Source organism: Strigops habroptila, chromosome 16, assembly GCF_004027225.2.
Source record: "Strigops habroptila isolate Jane chromosome 16, bStrHab1.2.pri, whole genome shotgun sequence".
NCBI classification, from domain to species: Eukaryota; Metazoa; Chordata; class Aves; order Psittaciformes; family Psittacidae; genus Strigops; species Strigops habroptila.
In genome coordinates this window covers 920212-937741 of record NC_044292.2, presented here as the reverse complement: position 1 = coordinate 937741, position 17530 = coordinate 920212, and the positions used below count along the sequence as shown (strand labels likewise).

The 17530-nt window shown below is 53.7% G+C and overlaps 2 protein-coding genes across 7 annotated transcripts in view; one reads left to right on the top strand and one right to left on the bottom strand.

Moving 5' to 3' along the window:
- The first annotated feature begins 3239 nt into the window (after positions 1–3239).
- HTR6 (5-hydroxytryptamine receptor 6) lies at positions 3240–8253 on the top strand. The gene is made up of 3 exons (XM_030507599.1): positions 3240–4852; positions 6262–6420; positions 6944–8253. The coding sequence occupies exons 1-3, from the start codon at positions 4124–4126 to the stop codon at positions 7322–7324; spliced, it is 1269 nt and encodes a 422-aa protein (XP_030363459.1). The 5' UTR covers positions 3240–4123; the 3' UTR covers positions 7325–8253.
- A 1098-nt stretch (positions 8254–9351) lies between these two features.
- Positions 9352–17530, bottom strand: part of TMCO4 (transmembrane and coiled-coil domains 4) — a 36658-nt gene continuing 28479 nt past the window's right edge. For 4 of the 6 annotated variants that reach the window (XM_030507595.1, XM_030507594.1, XM_030507596.1 and 1 more), the window contains 2 exons: positions 16525–16642; positions 9356–10464 (listed from right to left, as the gene is read on the bottom strand). In XM_030507595.1, the coding sequence (XP_030363455.1) occupies positions 10189–10464; positions 16525–16642 (394 nt within the window). In that variant the 3' untranslated portion in view covers positions 9356–10188. Of the gene's footprint in view, positions 10465–16524; positions 16643–17530 lie in introns of all 6 variants that reach the window. The other 2 variants (XM_030507593.1, XM_030507598.1) reach the window with 2 other exon arrangements.

Sequence of the window (17530 nt, the reverse complement as noted above, 5' to 3'; positions counted from 1 at the left end):
TGTGGGATCATGGAACCTTTATCAGCTCTGTTGCCACTAGGTGACACTCTTGATCCAGCGCGTTTAGTGGCATCCAGATGTTCACTGGCACTGGGAGTGCTGCTGGAGTGGAGGAAGGCAAACTTGGACATGGATATGGACATGGAGATGGACATGGACATCCCTTCCTGGGTGAGGAGGGGACCCAAGCACCTTGGTTGGAAACCAGAGGGCTCTTTTCCAAGAGTGGAAAAGGGATTTTCCAAGGGATCAGGCATTCCCTGGGCAGGGCAGAGTGTGCCCTTGCAAACCTCTGCTCCCACTGGTGCCACCCAGCCTGGCTGTGCCAGAGACAATCAGATGGTGCTCCCTGGTTGAGCCTGACCCTGGGGAAGGTCCCACTGCTCCTGGTGGGATGGGAGGCTGTTCCATGCAAGCCACCAGCTCTTAGAGCCCCTCTCCATGAATCCCAGGCTCTGGGGGCTCCGCACATGTTTGGAGAGCAGCTCTCCGGGGGTTTGCATTAAGGCAGCAATTGCCACAGCAAAGGGGATGGGCTGTAAAGGAAGGACCCTGTTGGGGTGGAGGTGTCCTGTGTGTTAAGATAATGTTTTTTGGCTGCGAAGTGTCTTCCCAAGGACGGGAGCTTTTCCAGAGAGCCAGGAAGAGGTGGAGAATCACAGAAACCCATGTTGTCACCAGCCTCTGTCACGAGGCCCTTTTATTGGTGTAAGTGGAAATGGGCTGAGTTCAGCTGCAGCTCAAGGTGTTGGAAGCAGGATGTCTCCACCTCCTTTCAACACAACCTGAGCTTCGGCGCAGGCCATGGAGGGCTGTTCTGCAGATGAAAGGTAGCTAAGCCAGGCTCTGTCCAAAATCAGCCCTCAGGAGCAATCCCGGTGAAAGGATGGAATCTGAGGGCAGATGGCACTGGTTGGGATTGCTGCATTAAGCCCTGCACTGCCTGGGTGTCCTCACTGAGTTCCCTCAGCCTTCCCCTTCTCCTCACCAGCCCTTTCCTTTGCCATGTTGACACTCGGGTGGCTGTTGACAACCTGGTTTTGCTTTCCCTGCTAGTGGTACGGGAGAGCAGAGCTGGTGGAAGCCACGATCCCCTGCAGATGTGTCCTGGAATGCAGCACAGGGACAGAGCACGCAGGCAGTGCCGGAGCAGAGGAGCCTGTGCAGGGGCAATGGTAGGATTTGGACCTCGTTTAAGGCAGGTTTTTTTAACACATTTTCACAGATTGAGGGAATCCCAGAATGGTTTGTGTTGGAAAGGACCTTTAAAGCTCCTCCAGCTCCAACCCCTGCCACGGGCAGGGACACCTTCCACTAGAGCAGGTTGCTCCAAGCCCCTGTGTCCAACCTGGCCTTGAACACTGCCAGGGATGGGGCAGCCACAGCTTCTCTGGGCACCCTGTGCCAGCGCCTCAGCACCCTCACAGGGAAGAGCTTCTGCCTCAGAGCTCATCTCAATCTCCCCTCTGGCGGGTTAAAGCCATTCCTCATTTTGCTTCCACCGATTCAGATTCACTTCCCCAGCAACCACATCCAAACCAAGTGCACAAAACCTCCCTCTGGTGCTGGAGGACACGCTCCTGATCCTATCTCTTCCGAAGCCAAAGCTCTGGAGCTAAACTGCTGCTCCTCAGGCTGGGGTGCAGCAGGGCTGGGAGGGAAGCGTGGCTTTGCACTGTGGCACGACTTCCTCACTGAGCACAGAGCCAGCTGGGATAAATCTGCCGCTGCATTGATGTGTCCTCGCTGGGAGGCTGCCGCAGTGTGGGCTCGGGGTGGGTTTCTTGCTTGTTCCCAGCACAGATGGGCCGAGGAAGTGGGGGTTTCCTGGTGCAAACACTGCTCCGAGCTCCCTCCCGCTGCGATCAGAGCCTCGCGTGTGTGCGCTGCGCTGGGCCGGCGCCAGGACGCGCTGGCGCAGGGGTGGCCGCGGGGGTTTGGCTCGGAGCAGCCGGGGGAGGCTCTGGGGAGCAGAGGGAGCGCGGACACACGCACCAGCGCCAGGGGAGCCTGTCCTGGTTGTCCTTGTCCTGCCGCCGGTGGCAGATGTTTCCCAGGGAAGTGCTTTCAAGCGGTGCAGGGGTCCCGGGGCAGCAATGGTGTGCCTATGGGCTGTGTCCATGCACAGAGGTGAGCCCTGCTTTGCACCATCCCCATCCCTTGCTCTGAGATGGTTCCAGGTCTCAAGGGCCCGTTCAGCCACCGAGGAAAGCACAAAGTTGTTGAAGAGGTGGTGAGAAAAGTAGGTGTTGGTGAAGAGACCCTGTGCCAGGGTGGGTGGTTGTGCAGTGCAGCCAGTGCTGGGGCTGCAGCAGGATGGGGCCGTGCGCAGCTGGCTCTCACCCCACATCTGCACCAACATCTGCCCAGGGAGGCGTGATAACATGAGCTGTGGTGGTGGAGCGGGGAGGAGGGGGCAGAGCCTGTGCCCCACAGCAGACACACATGCCCGGCTCTGGTTTGTGCTGAGGTGGGTGCCATTGGCTCTGCTCATCCCCAACAGAAACTGCAGCCAGGAACTGGAAGGGAAAAAAGCCTTTTGGCAGCTGGGTGGTTAAAAACTCCAAAGCAGTCCCTGCCAAGCACCAAGGTGTTGGCTGTGATGTGTGGAGGTGGTGGCAGAAGGTACCTAACAGCACTTAAAGACTTACAAGTGTTGAACTAGAAGGGATGAAGAAGCCAGTGGGACCTGCTGGGTCCTCTGATGTGTTGCCTCCCACTTGCCAAAGGGCAGTTGCCGTGGGTCCATCCAGGGACGTGCTGCACTGAGGCCAGCCCAGGTAACCCTGGAGCAGAGAGGGGAAGGCTGATGCTCTCCTGGTGTGGTGCAGCCTTTTCTCTTGGCTTCTGCTCACCCCCTCCATCCCTGGCTGCAGATGGCTGGAAAAGCAGCCAGCAAATCCTCCCTGTGCCTCTGGCTGCTCGGAGCGGGCTGTTGTGCGCAGGGTTTGGTGCTTTTCATGTGGCTTTGCTTTAAATCAGCCAGCGCAGAGGATGGAGCCTGGCACGGGCTGGGCTTGCCCATGGACCTGCTGGCCTGGGGGGTCACTGCTCACCTGCCTCGCCAAGGTGGGGTCTCCATTGCCGGCGTGGGGAGGCAGAGCACGGTGCGGGCTGTCTCTTTAAGGCAGAAAAGGGAACTCTCTCTGTGCCACTTTGTGGAGTTCAGAGCACATCCCTGTTTTCATTAGCATCTCGTTTCATCTCATCCCCTCCTCTCGCCCTCCCCAGCCCCACCTCCTCCGAATCGGCATTTCTGCATCCTTTGCTGTGCAGCAGGGAGCCGCAGGTAAAGGTCTGGCTCTGGTACCTGCACATGGACACACAGACACACGGACACACACCCTGCACGCACCTCTGCCGGGGACGGGGACAGACACCTCCCCACGCTCCCGAGCGCTGCATCCTCCTCCTCGCGGGTGCGTGGCTGGGAGCAGCTCCCAGCTCTGCCTCTCCTCGCTGCCTGTGGCTGCAGCAGCAGCGAGAGGAGCTCAGTGCAGCCCCACTGCCCCGGGGGACAGAGCTCTGCAGGGAGCCAAGCCCAGCCAGGGGGCGAGTGCTGGGCCTCGGGGGTCCAGAGCATCCCCAGCATCCAGAGGTCCTGAGGTCCAGAGGTCCTGAGGTCCAGAGCATCCCAGCATGTGAAGTATCCTGAGGTCCAGAGCATCCCAGCATCTGAAGTATCCCAAGGTCCAGAGCATCTGGAGCATCCTGGGGTCCAGATTATTCCCTGGTCCAGCGCATCCAGAGTATCTGAGCATCCTGCTATCCAGAGCATCCCTGGCACCTCAAGCATCCTGCCATCCAGAGCATCTCAAGCCTCCCTGGTGCCCAGAGCATCCCCAGCATCCGGAAGCAGTGTCCAGGGACATCCCGGAGGAGGGGTATTTGCAGGGATGAGGAAACGCCTGGCTGTGAGTAATGGGGAGGGGAACCTTGCTCCTGCTGACGGGCTCCTGGGAATGTCACTCTGCCCTGATCGCCAGTGAAGAGGCAGAGTGGGGGAAGAGAGGGAGAGGAGGAGGAGAGGAGAAGGGAGGACGGAGACACAGAGATGGCTCTTCTCGCCCCGGCGATGATCACCTAGCCCAGGGCGCGCTGGAGAAGGTCCCTGCAGCTCCTCATGGAGGGTGACTTGGGAGCCCCCAACGCCAGCGTGCTGGGGGAGCGCTCACTGCTGGTGGGGAGCAGCTGGGTGGCTGCTTTCCTCTGCTTCATCATCCTGCTGACCACGGCGGGGAACTTCCTCCTCATCCTCCTCATCGTCACCCAGCGCTCCCTCCGCAACACCTCCAACTACTTCCTGGTGTCTCTCTTCATGTCTGACCTGATGGTGGGGCTGGTGGTGATGCCCCCGGCCATGCTCAACCAGCTCTACGGGCGCTGGGTGCTGCGGGGTGACTTCTGCTCCCTCTGGTACTCCTTTGATGTCATGTGCTGCAGCGCCTCCATCCTCAACCTCTGCATCATCAGCCTGGACCGCTACCTGCTCATCATCTCCCCGCTCAAGTACAAGCTGCGGATGACCTCCTGCAGGGCCCTCTGGCTCATCCTGGCTACCTGGACCTTGGCCGCGCTGGCCTCCTTCCTGCCCATCAAGATGGGGTGGCACGAGCTGGAGTTCGAGGTCCGGTCCCCAAACGTCACCTCCCGTGGGGACGAGGACCAGTGCCGGCTGCTGGTCAGCTTGCCCTATGCCCTGGTGGCCTCCTGCCTGACCTTCTTCCTCCCCTCCACCGCCATCTCCTTCACCTACTGCCGCATCCTGCTGGCAGCCCGCAAGCAGGCGGTGCAGGTGGCGTCCCTCGCCTCCAACGTGGCCACTGCCACCACCGAGGAGAGCGCTCCACAGGTAAGGTGGCCACAGGGACCTTGCCCCTTGCTGGCACCCGTGGTTTGGGTGCCAGGGGGGTGTTTGTGCCTTCTGGAGCTGGCAAAGGGCTTTGGCAGCCAGGCTGCAGGGGGGATTTTGGGCAGCATCCGTCCACCTCCTTGGTGTCTTCTGATGTCCCCCGTGTCTTGTCCCAGCTTTTAAGCTGCTCAGGAGCACAGGAAAAGCATGAGGAATACATTAAGATCCAGGCGAAAATGAATGGAGTTTCTCCCCCCTCTTGGCTGGGTCCTCCCAGAGGCTTTTAGTCTTCTCTGACTTCCCACTCCTCAATCTTGGCCGTGGTGGGTGTGAGGCAGATGGGGGAGAAGGAGTTTAAATCACAGCAAATACCAAATTCCGAGAGGACCTTTGGAAGAGCCAGCGTCTATTTTTGCTCCCTGATGTCTAACGGGAGCTGCACGATTCCTCCTTCCATCACTGCTCAAACCGGTGCGTGTGGCTTTTATCACCAGAACGTGGCTGCACTTGTTTGTGTTTCTCCAGGAGAAGGTAATTGCCACTAAATGTAACAGCTTTAATTCCCTGTAATAGGCTTTATTGACCTCGGATCCTGCAGGGAAATGACAAACTTAATTGCCTTTAAATACCTTGATTTAGTTTGTTGTTTTCTCTTATACAAAAGCAGCCGAGACTCTGGGACCTGCCCAGCTCCTGCACGTGATGGGATGCACCAGCCTTTCCGAAGGGAAATGAGAAGGAAAGAATAGAGACAACATCATCAAATGTCCCTTTTCTCCCCAGAAGTCAGATTTTTGGGTGCTGCAAACACAACCTGCTGCAGCCCTTGAGGTGCTCGAGTGCTTTGCTCTGTGTGAAACCAGCATCCACCTCCCATGTCTCAGGAGGTTCAGGCAGTGAATCCTCAAGTTTTATCATTTTAACCACATTTTCCTTCTCTTTTTGGGCCCAAAGCTGGGTGCCAACGGGCCCTCATTTATTTATGGCAGAGGGCTGAGCTAATGGCTTCATTTTCGGTTGCAAGAGTGGACAGAGCACTGAGTTATGGTCTCTGTAGGCTGAAATCTCTGATGTCCTGCTTTTAAAGAGAGAGTTTCTGCTCTAATCAGCAGCTCGAGCTGCTTCTTTAGGGCATGTTTCATCCTCCCCAAAGCCCTGTCTGAGCTGGGGTTGTCTGTAAAAGAACAGCCTGATGAGGAAGCCTCAATTTTATAGTTAAAGTACTCCTCATGTTGAGGGTTTCTATTGCCTCCTCTTCCCGACTCGCAGTGCAGTGTGTGCTCCCCTCCTGCCCATTGCGAGAAGGGAAATAACTGCAGGCTCTGCAGCATCAAATGGCACTTTCCTTGGAGGCTGCTGCCGGTATTCCAGCCGGTGGGAATCACTCACTGTCCCATCTCCCTCTCCAGCTTCCCCACGCCCCGAGCCAGCCCGCGGCCGGCAGCGAGAGCAGGAGGTTCACCAACAAGCACAGCAAGAAGGCGCTGAAGGCCAGCCTGACGCTGGGCATCCTGCTGGGCATGTTCTTCGTGGCCTGGCTGCCCTTCTTCGTCACCAACGTGACACAGGTAAAGCTCGGGTGGGTTTTACATTGGGGTTTCAACAGGTTTTCACTTCGAAACCAGATGGGTTCGACCTTGGGCACCTGCAGGAACTGCTGGAAAGGCTCCGGGACCAAAGATGTAAGTGACAGGACAAGAGGAAACGGCCTCAAGCTGCCCCAGGGCAGGTTTAGATGGAGATGAGGAACAATTCCTTCCCCAGAGGGTGCTCAGGCATTGGAACAGGCTGCCCAGGGCAGCGCTGGAGTCACCGTCCCTGCAAGTGTTCACACCCCGTGTAGCCGAGGCCTCAGTGCCATGGGTTAGTGGTGGCCTTGGCAGTGCTGGGAACGGTTGCACTTGATGAGCTTAAAGGTCTTTTACAATCCGGTTGATTCTGTGATTTCCCCAGGGAGCAACATCAAGGAAAAGCTCTTTGAAAGGGTTTTGAAGGGTTCCTTTGAAGGGGAGGTGCTGGAATGGCTGGGAAACTGCTCTGGATCAGGGCTGAGGTGGGACACGCTGCTGACCCCTGCTGTGTCCCCCCCAGGCAGTGTGTGGCTGCGTTCCAGCCGGCTTCTTCGACGTGCTCACCTGGCTCGGGTACTGCAACAGCACCATGAACCCCATCATCTACCCGCTCTTCATGAGGGACTTCAAGAGGGCCATGGGCAAATACCTGCCGTGCTGCCGGCGCTCCGGGGAGCCGCGGCTCAGCGCCATCTCCCTGTCCATGCGGAACTCCAACAGCGGCGCCCGCGCCGCCACGTCCCTCAAGAACGTGCTCACGCTGCAGGCCGAGACCGACTCGGGGGTGCTGGGGAATGAACACAACCTGCTCCCGGCCCCCGGCGCCCGCCTGGGCACCCTCAGCGTGGAGCCCCCCGGCACGGAGCTGCAGCCCCGGCAGCTCGGCGCCCCCGTGGCCTGAGAGGGAGCCGTGCCAAGCCCTGTTTCACTGCTGAACGGACCTGCCTTGTTCTTCTCTCTTCCCATCTCACCTTTGCTCGCCATCACCAAGCCCTTGTCCCCCTCCGAGAGCTGCTTCTTGTGGCCTTTTCTGGTTAGTTTGAGCCTTGGACACCACATCTTCCACCAGCCGACATCTCCCTAAAGTTAAACCAAGGCTTGGCTTTCATCTCCCTCTCCCACAGCTCGGTGGATCACCAAATGCACTGAAAGCAACAGGGGAAACAGCATCCCATGACCCCTGGCCAAGAGGTTTGGGGCTGTTTCAGGCCACAGAATATCCCATCTTCTTGGAGCTTAATCCCTTCACCTGGTTTGGACTGTATCTGTGCTGCAGTGAGCAGCAGCACACTGAAACCGACGTGTTTAATCACAAACTGCTCAAGGGGGGTTAAATGTGATGCACAATGTTCAGCACCACTTTCTGGCTCCTCAGCAAGGTGTGGGTGTTCGCCTTGTTTGTGGCTCTCTGGGTATCCTGACAGGAGATAAGCTTCCCTTTGGATTGCATCCCACAGCTTCCTATTTTTGGCATGTGCCCATCATACTTTGACAGTCCGTCAATTTTTAGATGATGTGGTTAAAAAATAGACATATTTATTCCCTTTGCAATGAAAATCTATCCAAATATTGTCCTCTAAACAACAATTCCAGCCCGTCCACAGCCAGAAGCAGAGAGAAAAGTGACTAATGCAGCAAGTGGGCACTTAAAAAGAGTAATAACCCAACGAATGCTTTGAGCAAATCCCTCCTCAAGTGCCTTTCTGATGCAGTGATGGGCTGGGGGCTGGTTGCTGCCCCCCTGGACTCATACCCTACAAGGCTGCTGCCTGTTTCTAAGCTCACACGAAGGAGTTTGCACTCCCAAAACTCACTGTTGTCCAGACAAAGCATCCCTGCGGGACCGGATGCTGGAAGAAGCCACCACACACCAAGCAAATCACATTGGTTTTCTTTCCACATCACCCACGTATGTTCCAGAACTGAACAACAAGTGGTTGTTATGAAGAAATCCACATTTATTTGCTCTAAATGCCCTCCAGGGCCAGCGGTGAGTGACTGTGACAAGCAGAGGACTGAGCCCGGGTCCAAACAGCACAGGGGTTCATGCATTTTTGGTACCTACCTGTGGACAGACGGGGTTTGGTATCGAGCAGGAAGAGAAGTGGGTGCATCCGCCCATAAATGTCTGTATGTATAAACACACTTTGACTGTAACTCCAGTGACAGGAGTTGGAGAACACCCGGTGAAGTGGGTGAGGTGACCGGCTCAGCAGGCACAGGCTGTGGGAGACGGATGGAGCGAGACCACTTCTTCAAGCCAAATGTTCAAAAGCAATAACACGACTCTCTTCGAGCCAGGTCTGTGTAAGAAGGTGTTTGCTTGTGGACAAAAACCTTCTGATGCCGTGGAGGAATCCCAGCCCTTTCCTGCAGCCAACAGCAGCAACACTGACCTGCAAAACGGGCTGGTCCCTGGGGGCTCCCAACCCTTGGGATGTCTCCAAGGTCCTGCTCCGGAATCAGCACTGAGCAGCATCGAGCCCCCTCGGCAGCAAGATGTGGGGAGAGGAAAAGCCAGTGTCAGACCCCAAAACAGCCACGCTTTGGGCTTCAGGAGAAGTCACCTCCAGGTAAGGTGTGCAGAAAGCCCGGGGAGGGAAGGGAAGGCGGTTATTAAAGTAGCTGCTGGGACAGGGAGGGAGGAGAAGGACTCAGTGTGAACCAAAATGGGAAGCTGCAACCACGCTATTTCCCCTCTCGTGAGTCAAGGAGACCTTCCAGATCTGGAGGTGTTTCCGCACAAGGGGGCTTCTCCTCCTGCCCTGTTCCTGGTAGACACGTTTTCTTGGGCTTAGGAGCAAAACAGGCCAGAAAAGAGCTGGTGGTGGGGGATGTAAAGTGAGGTCCCTCCCTCTGGTGTGAGACTGGGGGAGAGGAGAGTGGATGCCAATTAGCTCTTATGGAAGGAGGTAGAAATCAAACAGATTCATCCTATGCCAAGTATTGGTTTTATTCTAAGCCAATGAAAAATATGCCTAGAGGGGGCTTTTAAGGCTGGAGAAGTGTGTGGGACACAAAAGCAAAGTCTCTGTGGGTTGCTGGCTTGCAAAGCCTGGAAGGAGGTTTTAGAGAGTAATAAATCCCAACCAGCCCGCTCTGTTTGCTCTGCTGTGTGTCACCTGGGGTCTCCAGGTGTGTCTCCACCTCGAGCACTCATTGCTCTCAGCCTGCAGACAGGGAACCAGGCTCGTTGATGGGGAAGTGCCCAAGCCCGGGCAGCAAACCCCCAGCAGACAGGGGAGGGGGCCAGGCAGCCCCAGCCCTTCGCCTCCCTGCTCAGCAGAGCCGAAGTGTGGGCGCTGAGATGGGGCTGGACACCAGAGCCTGCAGTGCACCAGCTCACCTGGAAACCAAAAGCCAAATCAACCTCCAAAAGTGGTTTTCATTTCCTAGAGCCCCTCTCCACAATATGCTTAAAAATACCCCCAGAGCCACCTCTTTCCCCAGAGTTCACCAGCAGAGACACAGCCCCTGACGGGGAGAGCTGCTTCCCTCCAGGATGAACCCAGTTTGTGCGAGGAGGGAGGTGCTTCCTGAGGAGCAGGGCTGACTCAGGCAGGAATCAGCCCCTTCTCGTCCATGGGAGATGCTGTGGGCAGCCACTCCATAGGCTTTGATCCAGTGCCACGCTCCAGGTTCTGAAACCTGCAGCTGCATCTCTGCTGGCGCTACCGATATTCCTTTGGGAATGCCAGTGCAGCGGACGGTGCTTTGGAAGCGGTTTTAGTGCTGGTTGAGCATCTCTGCCCAGCACAAAGAGCTCTAATGTGCTCCTTCACCTGCTGCCTGTTCCTTGGTTCCTCCCAGGACAGGGCTGGGGGGATCTGGGCAGTGAGCACTGGCTGGGACAGCCTCACTCGCATCCTCCTCCTCCTGCCCAGAGCCTTCCTCTTCCCGAGTCCCGCTGCCTGCTGCGTGCTCGGATTTCCTGGCTGGAGGGGAGGAGAGGCTGCCACTGCCCTTCTCTTCCTTGGTTTTAATGCCCACAGCTTTGAGGATCGTGTCCATTTGCTTCATGTAGTCCAGGTGGCCGTTGACCTGCAGGCAACAAGAGCCCTGTTAGTGGGAAAGCTGCGGGATGCTGAGCTCAGTCGAGTCCTTCAGCTCAGAAGCCACCACATCATCAGACTTGGGTTTAGCTCTGAAAGGATGGAAGAAAGAGGTCTGAAAAGTGGAGGTGCCCATCAATAACCTGAGCTGGCTGCTCCCTGCGAGGCACACGCTGCTCCTGGATTAGTTTTCCTCTAAGGGGTGCGTGTTTAAGCGCTTGGACGTTGCGGAGTTACAAACCCCCAGATTCTGGGTACCACAAAAGCAAAACCTGCCATGGGCAGAGACACCCAGACAAGCTGTCTTAGTTCAGTTCCCTGCTCTCTGCTAAATCATGTGTCCTCGTTGTGCCGTAGGTCCCTAAAAGCAAAGATTATCTTAATTGGAACATAGTCATTAAATCTCACAACAGCTACCAAGTGCGTTAAAGGTTCTTGGCTGGAAGGCACACTGACCTGGCCCACACCACGAGCCTGAGGTTGGCCTGAGCCAAATTAAAGTCAACAATACACAAACGCACACAGTTTTATTGTGGGTGATTTCCATGATAAGATAAACCCTTCTGAGATAGAGGTTGAATACTCCATTCCAGGCAGGACTCAGGAAGGAGAGATAACCTCCTCCGCAAGTGATCATACTCCACCAGGAGGGTGGTGAGGGTGGCACAGGGTGCCCAGAGAAGCTGTGGCTGCCCCATCCCTGGCAGTGTTCAAGGCCAGGTTGGACACAGGGGCTTGGAGCAACCTGCTCTAGTGGAAGGTGTCCCTGCCCGTGGCAGGGGTTGGAGCTGGAGGAGCTTTAAGGTCCCTTCCAACAAAAACCAGTCTGGGATTCCATGATTATTGTTGGATGCTAAAGGCCAACAGGCTGAAGGCAGAAGCTCCCTTCTCTGTTTCAGGTGTCCTGTACAGGGTATGATTTGCATCCTGAGATATTTAAGCATCTCTGGTAAATTCAATTTCTAACAGTTTAAACCATTCCCGACCCAGCCAGGAAGTTCTCTCAGGCAACACCACCTCTTCTTTTCCCAAATATTGCTAGGAATTAGGGAATTTCCACAGCAGGGAATGCCCAACACCACATTCCCAGGTTTCCTGCTTCCCAGGAAGGGGCTGCAAAAAACCCAGCCTGCTCTCTCCCTGCTAGCCTGGCTCCTTCCTTGCTAAGCCAGCAGCCGGGCTTAGCAGCACACCCTGACCCAAGCCTAAAAGCCGCCTCCTTTCCTGCATGGGCGGAATTCAAGCCTCGGAGCTGTTTGCACGAAGCAGCTTTTGAGTGGTAACATTTGGATGCACTTGGGACTTGGAGCAAAGTGAAGTTTTTAATCAGCACATTAGTAATGCAATATGTGACTTTAACCAGCCCAGATGGCTTAACAGGCTCTGGCTGTTTTGAACAGATTAGTTAATTAAATAACCATTGAGGGCTAATGGACTGGCTGTTGTGTGCATTGTTCTCTGAACAAGCCTGAACCTTTTACTCCTCAACAGGGAGACTTGGAGCTACAGAGAGAAATGAGCACAGTGTTGGACAAGGTAGAGAGAAACGAGAAGGAAACGGGCTTCCTGGGAGGGGTTGGGAAGTCTCTTGGTTTGTGTGTTCTGAAACCTCCACAGTCACCATCTACCTGCCCTGGTCAGCATTGGGGAACCTCTCAGCCTGTTAAGTTCTCTAGTTATTAGTCAGGGAGAACAAATCTCCTCTGCCCCCCTAAGGACGAGACTTTCATAACTCCTCAGCATCCAGCAGCTTCCACTAATCCAATGGGGAATTCCTCTTCCTCGAGCACCAGGATCACTTAGAGATGCTTGGTATGAGCGGTTCTGAAGAGCTGAACCTTCCCTGTGCGGCTAAAAGAGAAGCTGAGGCCTCCTGAAAGCCTGTCCCATGCCGCAGCTCTGCTACTACCACTCAATGTCTTGAAAGGAAACTCAATTCTGTCTCCAGGATGGCCCAGGAGAGGATTCCACAAAGCCAGACCAAGGCAAGCCCTGAGAAGCATTAAGAGGAGGTAGGACTCTTTCTCTGCTATAGGATAGATGTGCCAAATACTGTACTGTGACATTAAGTACTGAGCCATCAGCAGAAGAACAGCAAACACATTTCCTTGCTGCCTTCAAGCTGTGCAGCCATCCTGGTGGGAAAATGTAGTGATTCCATCTCTCAAAAGCCTGTTTTCAGGTGCTGAATTCCTCCGCTGGGTCGGCTGCGCTGGAGATGGGATGGGAACACTGAAAACGTTGCAAGGAACAATAAAAGCATTAAAGGCAAATAAAAAGTTGCTTGGATATCTGTCAGAACAAAGGGCAGGAGGAATTCCAGAACAAATGGAATAGAATAGTGTTCTTGTAACCAAAGCAAATACGTTTATGCTCGTTATAAGGAAATGCAAGCAGTGGGGTAGGTTTATCAGCATGCATCAGCGACTTCTCCCCTGTGGTATCTGATTTTATGGTTGCTTTGACTCACTGGCAAGCAAAAGCTGCCTGTATCACTAATTCTGCTGTGGGACTACAGCACTGCCCTGCCAGACCTCCGAAGGACTGCAGGTGACAGCACTGCTCAGGTGGATCCATCAGTCAGCTGGAAGGAGCCGTCAGTTTGGTGCTTTGGAAAGGTTTTCATAGTTCAAATCCACCCCAAAGGACCAGGAATATGTCATTGAGCATAACGGGCTATTAAAATTCCAACTGAAGTCTTCCTGGCGGGTGCAGTAAGAGCCAGAAAGACACAGGTCAGTTTATGGGAGCTTTGAAAACAAATGATGCCACCCCTGAGGCTGCAGCCCCCTCCCTGGTGATGAGGTGAGCTGTGATGCTGCTCTCGTAGTGATGGAGCAGTTCTGGGTGGAGAGGGCAGGGGACAGGTCAGTGTGTCTGAGGAGTGGTGATAACACCACACGGCAGAGCCAGGGCAGGCTCCACCTGTGTTGATGAAGAATAAGAAAAGGAGAATTTATGTGCCACTGGAAGCATGGGAAAGGAAGGACTCCATCACAGTGTACAGATCTTTAAGACAGTTTTCAGAGTGGACTGACGAGAGAACAGTACTGACTCTGCAGTAGTTGTCATAGAACCACAGCCTGGTTTGGGTTGGGAGGGAGCTTAAAGCTCCTCCAGTTCCAACCCCTGCCCCGGGCAGGGACACCTTCCACTAGAGCAGGTTGCTCCAAGCCCCTGTGTCCAACCTGGCCTTGAACACTGCAGGGATGGGGCAGCCACAGCTTCTCTGGGCACCCTGTGCCAACGCCTCAGCACCCTCACAGGGAAGAGCTTCTGCCTTATCTCCAACCCGAACTTCCCCTGTTTCAGTTTGAACCCATCACCCCTCGTCCTATCCCTACAATCCCTCTCCAGCATCCTTGTAGCCCCCTTCAGACACTGGAAGGCATCACGGCCCACCCATGCTCTCTGCTGGACTTCCCACCACACATTCCTCCTGCTCCTTTGCTTCCAAGTCCACTCCTGGTTTCTGCAGCAGTAAAACTGCCCAGAGAAAGTGAAGCCCCTGTTCTTGACTTGGGACCCTGGGTGAGCACACGCTGCCTGTGCTCTGACGGGAGCAGCTCTGCAAGATGCAGATGTTAATGCCGGCTGTAATCTCCAATAGCCCATCCGAACAAGCAGCAATCAATCTAACCCACCACAGCTCGATTGCTTCCTCGGTCTCTGTAACAGGTGCTGTCAAATAAATCTAGTGGATAAATCAGCCCCATTGTAACCATTAGGAAGGTTTTATAACTGCATTTGCCGAGTGGGAGGACAGTTTTCTCTCTGGTTTTTTACTGACAGCCAGATAAAAACCATACTAATCAAGAGAGACATGCAATAAATGCCTTGGAGGTGAATTCCTGTTTATACTGGAATCTCTTAGTCCTGTTTATACTGAGATCTCTTAGTCCTCCATTTATTTGAGGATGCTGAAGTAAAGAGAACCAAGCTCTTTGCATCCAGCCCAGTTTTCATCACAGAGGGACTGGGAGGTGCCTAAATCACTGGGGCTGCCTGCATAATACTTTCACACTGAGCACCTTTGCATCACCTATGCTTTGCTATTCTGGCACAGCTTGTCCTTTCTTCTTCCTGCCAGGACACTCCTGGGGATGGGATCCTGCAAAGGATGGAGCCACTCTCCATTGTAGAAAATCTGCACTGTATTTGCAGCAAAATCCATCTTTGCTTTAAAACATATTGCCCCTGAGTGTTTCCTTCCCCATTCTTGCTCCTTTTACTTGTCAAATGTTCATCAGAATGCTCTGTAATTCTTTTCATAAAGCTCCATGGTCTGGAAAATGGATCAAGACAATGACACCTTCTCAAGAGAGGCTTTTCCCCCTGCAGGGCATGCTCCGAACCCCAGTGCTTTGCAGCCAGATGAAGCAAGTGGAAGTGTCAGCTCCTTCTCAAAGGAGAGCAGCGCTGGGTTGTCTCTTGGCATCGCGCAGCAGGGATACAGATGCACAGCAATGGAAGATGAGCAGCTCTGCAAGCTTATTCATTGGGCTGAACTGTAAATACTGCAGCTCTGGGGACACTGGGGGGGCTGCTGCCAGCCAGGCAGGAGGGAGCCTGCAGGGCTCTGGGGAATTCAAAGTTCAGGAAGCACAAAGTCAACAGAAAGAGGATTTCTGAAGAGAAGTCAAAAGGAGGAGAGTAACACGGGCTGAGCTGACAGGAGGCAGCCCAGAGCCAGCACTGTTTGACAGCTTTGGCCATTCTTCTTTTCATGCCAGCAACTGATGTCACTGCTCACAAGTGACTAATGGCAGCTCTGGGGATGGCGAAGAAATTGCCTTTGGGCACATGTGGAAATGCAAAACCAGAAAACCCAGTGAGATGCAAAGATACGAGAACAGCTTCAGTGCTGGACCATGTATAAAAGCCTCTGCTACAGCACTTCCTTCTGGGAAGCCTCTAGTCTGTTCTGCAGAGTCTCTATTTGATCTGTAGAGCATTAAGCCCTGTATTTTCTGGCAAGGGCTGGCCATGGCTCAGTTATAATGAATGAACTGAGCTGGTAACAGTTGTGTATTTACAGGCTCAGCAGGCTGGTGCTCCAACAAATCTGAAAGCACTTAAAAGTGCCTTTGGCTCCGGAGCAGCACTGACAGTGGGCACATTCAGGAGGAGCCGTGGCTGATCAATGACCATGGAAACAAACTGAGCATCTTCCAGTCCAGTTTGCAGAGTGAAACATGAATTAAAGCATGAAGATGTGGCAAAACAAGAACTGCATGTCTAAGACTACTGCAAATATGGATAAACAAGGAAGTTCTGCATGATTTTCTGTGGAAGAGCTCACTCATCAGTGAGGACAAGGCAATGAGATCATTAGTTTGCTTAAGGTAATTGAGTTGAATATTGCTAGCCATGCAATCCAGTGGCTTTTCATTAATGACTCCAGATAGCTTTGAGGAAGTTGATGTCTGCCGGGCACACGGGTGGGTCTCTTCCTGTTTCCTGGAGACCTCCACTTGAACAAAGCCACAGCCCAGGTGTGGACCTACCAAACTGGTCACTGACCTCACAGAGCTGCTGCAGTTACAAGGTGGTTCCTGCACCATGACACCAGTGCAGCCCAGGGCACCAAGGCACAAGGTCTATGGACTTGTCCCTGTATGCACCTGAATGGTGTTGAAGGCTCCACCAAGACAAGGCTGCAGGTTGCAGCGTGTTTGAGCTCCAGGTTTCCCAGCTGCTGATCCTACCTATGTGCCCTCTCTGGCATTTAGGTACAAGGTCTTTCTTGACAAGACAGTGTCAAGAACAAGGTCCTTCTTGGAGATAATGGCATTTTCTGTATCCAGGATGAGGTATTTCACTACCAAAAAATCCCAAACATAACCGAAAAAGAAAGGCAGATTCTCATTATTTTGCTCAATACTGAGTGCTGGCTGGGCAACAAAATCTACAGTGGTGTGAGATGAGCAAGGGAAGGGAAGCACACAGAGGTGCTCTCTTCAGGATCCCATCTTCCCCCAGTCAATGACTGTGAGGTTGCAGTGCTGCAAGCAACGGAAACACTGAGAAAATCAGAAGTAGTACTTACTACAAATGAAAGGTCCACGTTTCCCATCCTCCTGTCATCCAGGTCGACTGGCTGGAGGCCTGCAACATTGATCTGGGCAGAAGAGGTTCTGTACACGAACCTCAGCAGCCAGTCCCCCCTAGGAGAGAGCAGAAGAGTGTGCATAAATCCTGTTGCCAAAGCAAAGTCATATGTAGAGATCCCAGCAGGTTCCTGGGCCATGGCTGTGTAAGTCTGAATTGAAGCCTGGGTCGTGGGTGTAGTCTCTGTTATGTGCAGCACGTTTAAAAGTCTGATCCTTCTATTTCTTTCTGTATTTGCTTAGAGATTGCAACACATTCACATATTTAATCTTTTTAATGTACTAATAGGTAGAACATTCTCCAGCCTGTAGAGAGCTGCCAACACAACGAGGCCAACACCAATGTTGCTGACATAAATATCAACTGCGAAGCTCCTCGGGGTGCTCCTGATTTGGAGGTACTGTACAAACACATGGTTTCAATGACAGACAAGGAAGAGTTTGTTCCCACTGTTAAAGTATTGCCATAAGTCACTGTGGCAGCGTCAGGGTGGACTGTAGCATGATGGCAATATATAACCTCTTCTGTGCTGAGCAACAGCGTAAAACCTGCGCACCCAACCACTGTGGAGTAGATTTAAGCTGGGTGCAAGTGGTGTTTGTACTCTGTGGTGGCAGGAGGTGAGATACACCTGCACGGGCAGCCGTTTCTGGCTGCTCCTGTCTGCTCCAAGGTGGTCTATGCTACAAGTTGTAAGTGTACACAGAGCTCTGCAAAACCTCTGCAATGCATCCCTGCTACTCAAGCATGGGTTCTCTCAAAGCCTGAGTGAGTCTCACCCAGCTGGTTAAGGTTTCCCACTAGGAATTTGCAACCCTGCTGTGAAACGGGATGGGACAGCTCTGACAGTTGGCTTTCACTCTCTGTGTCCTTTCAGGCTTCAAAGCTGAAGGAGACAAGTCACACTGGACTGAAGTTCAACAAATTAACCTAACAACTGTGTG

Coding starts and splice junctions, on each gene's coding strand:
- HTR6 (XM_030507599.1), top strand. CDS start 4,124: ATGGAGGGTGACTTGGGAGCCCCCAACGCCAGCGTGCTGGGGGAGCGC. Junction 4,853..6,261: donor CCGAGGAGAGCGCTCCACAG/GTAAGGTGGCCA, acceptor CTCCCTCTCCAG/CTTCCCCACGCCCCGAGCCA. Junction 6,421..6,943: donor TCGTCACCAACGTGACACAG/GTAAAGCTCGGG, acceptor TGTCCCCCCCAG/GCAGTGTGTGGCTGCGTTCC.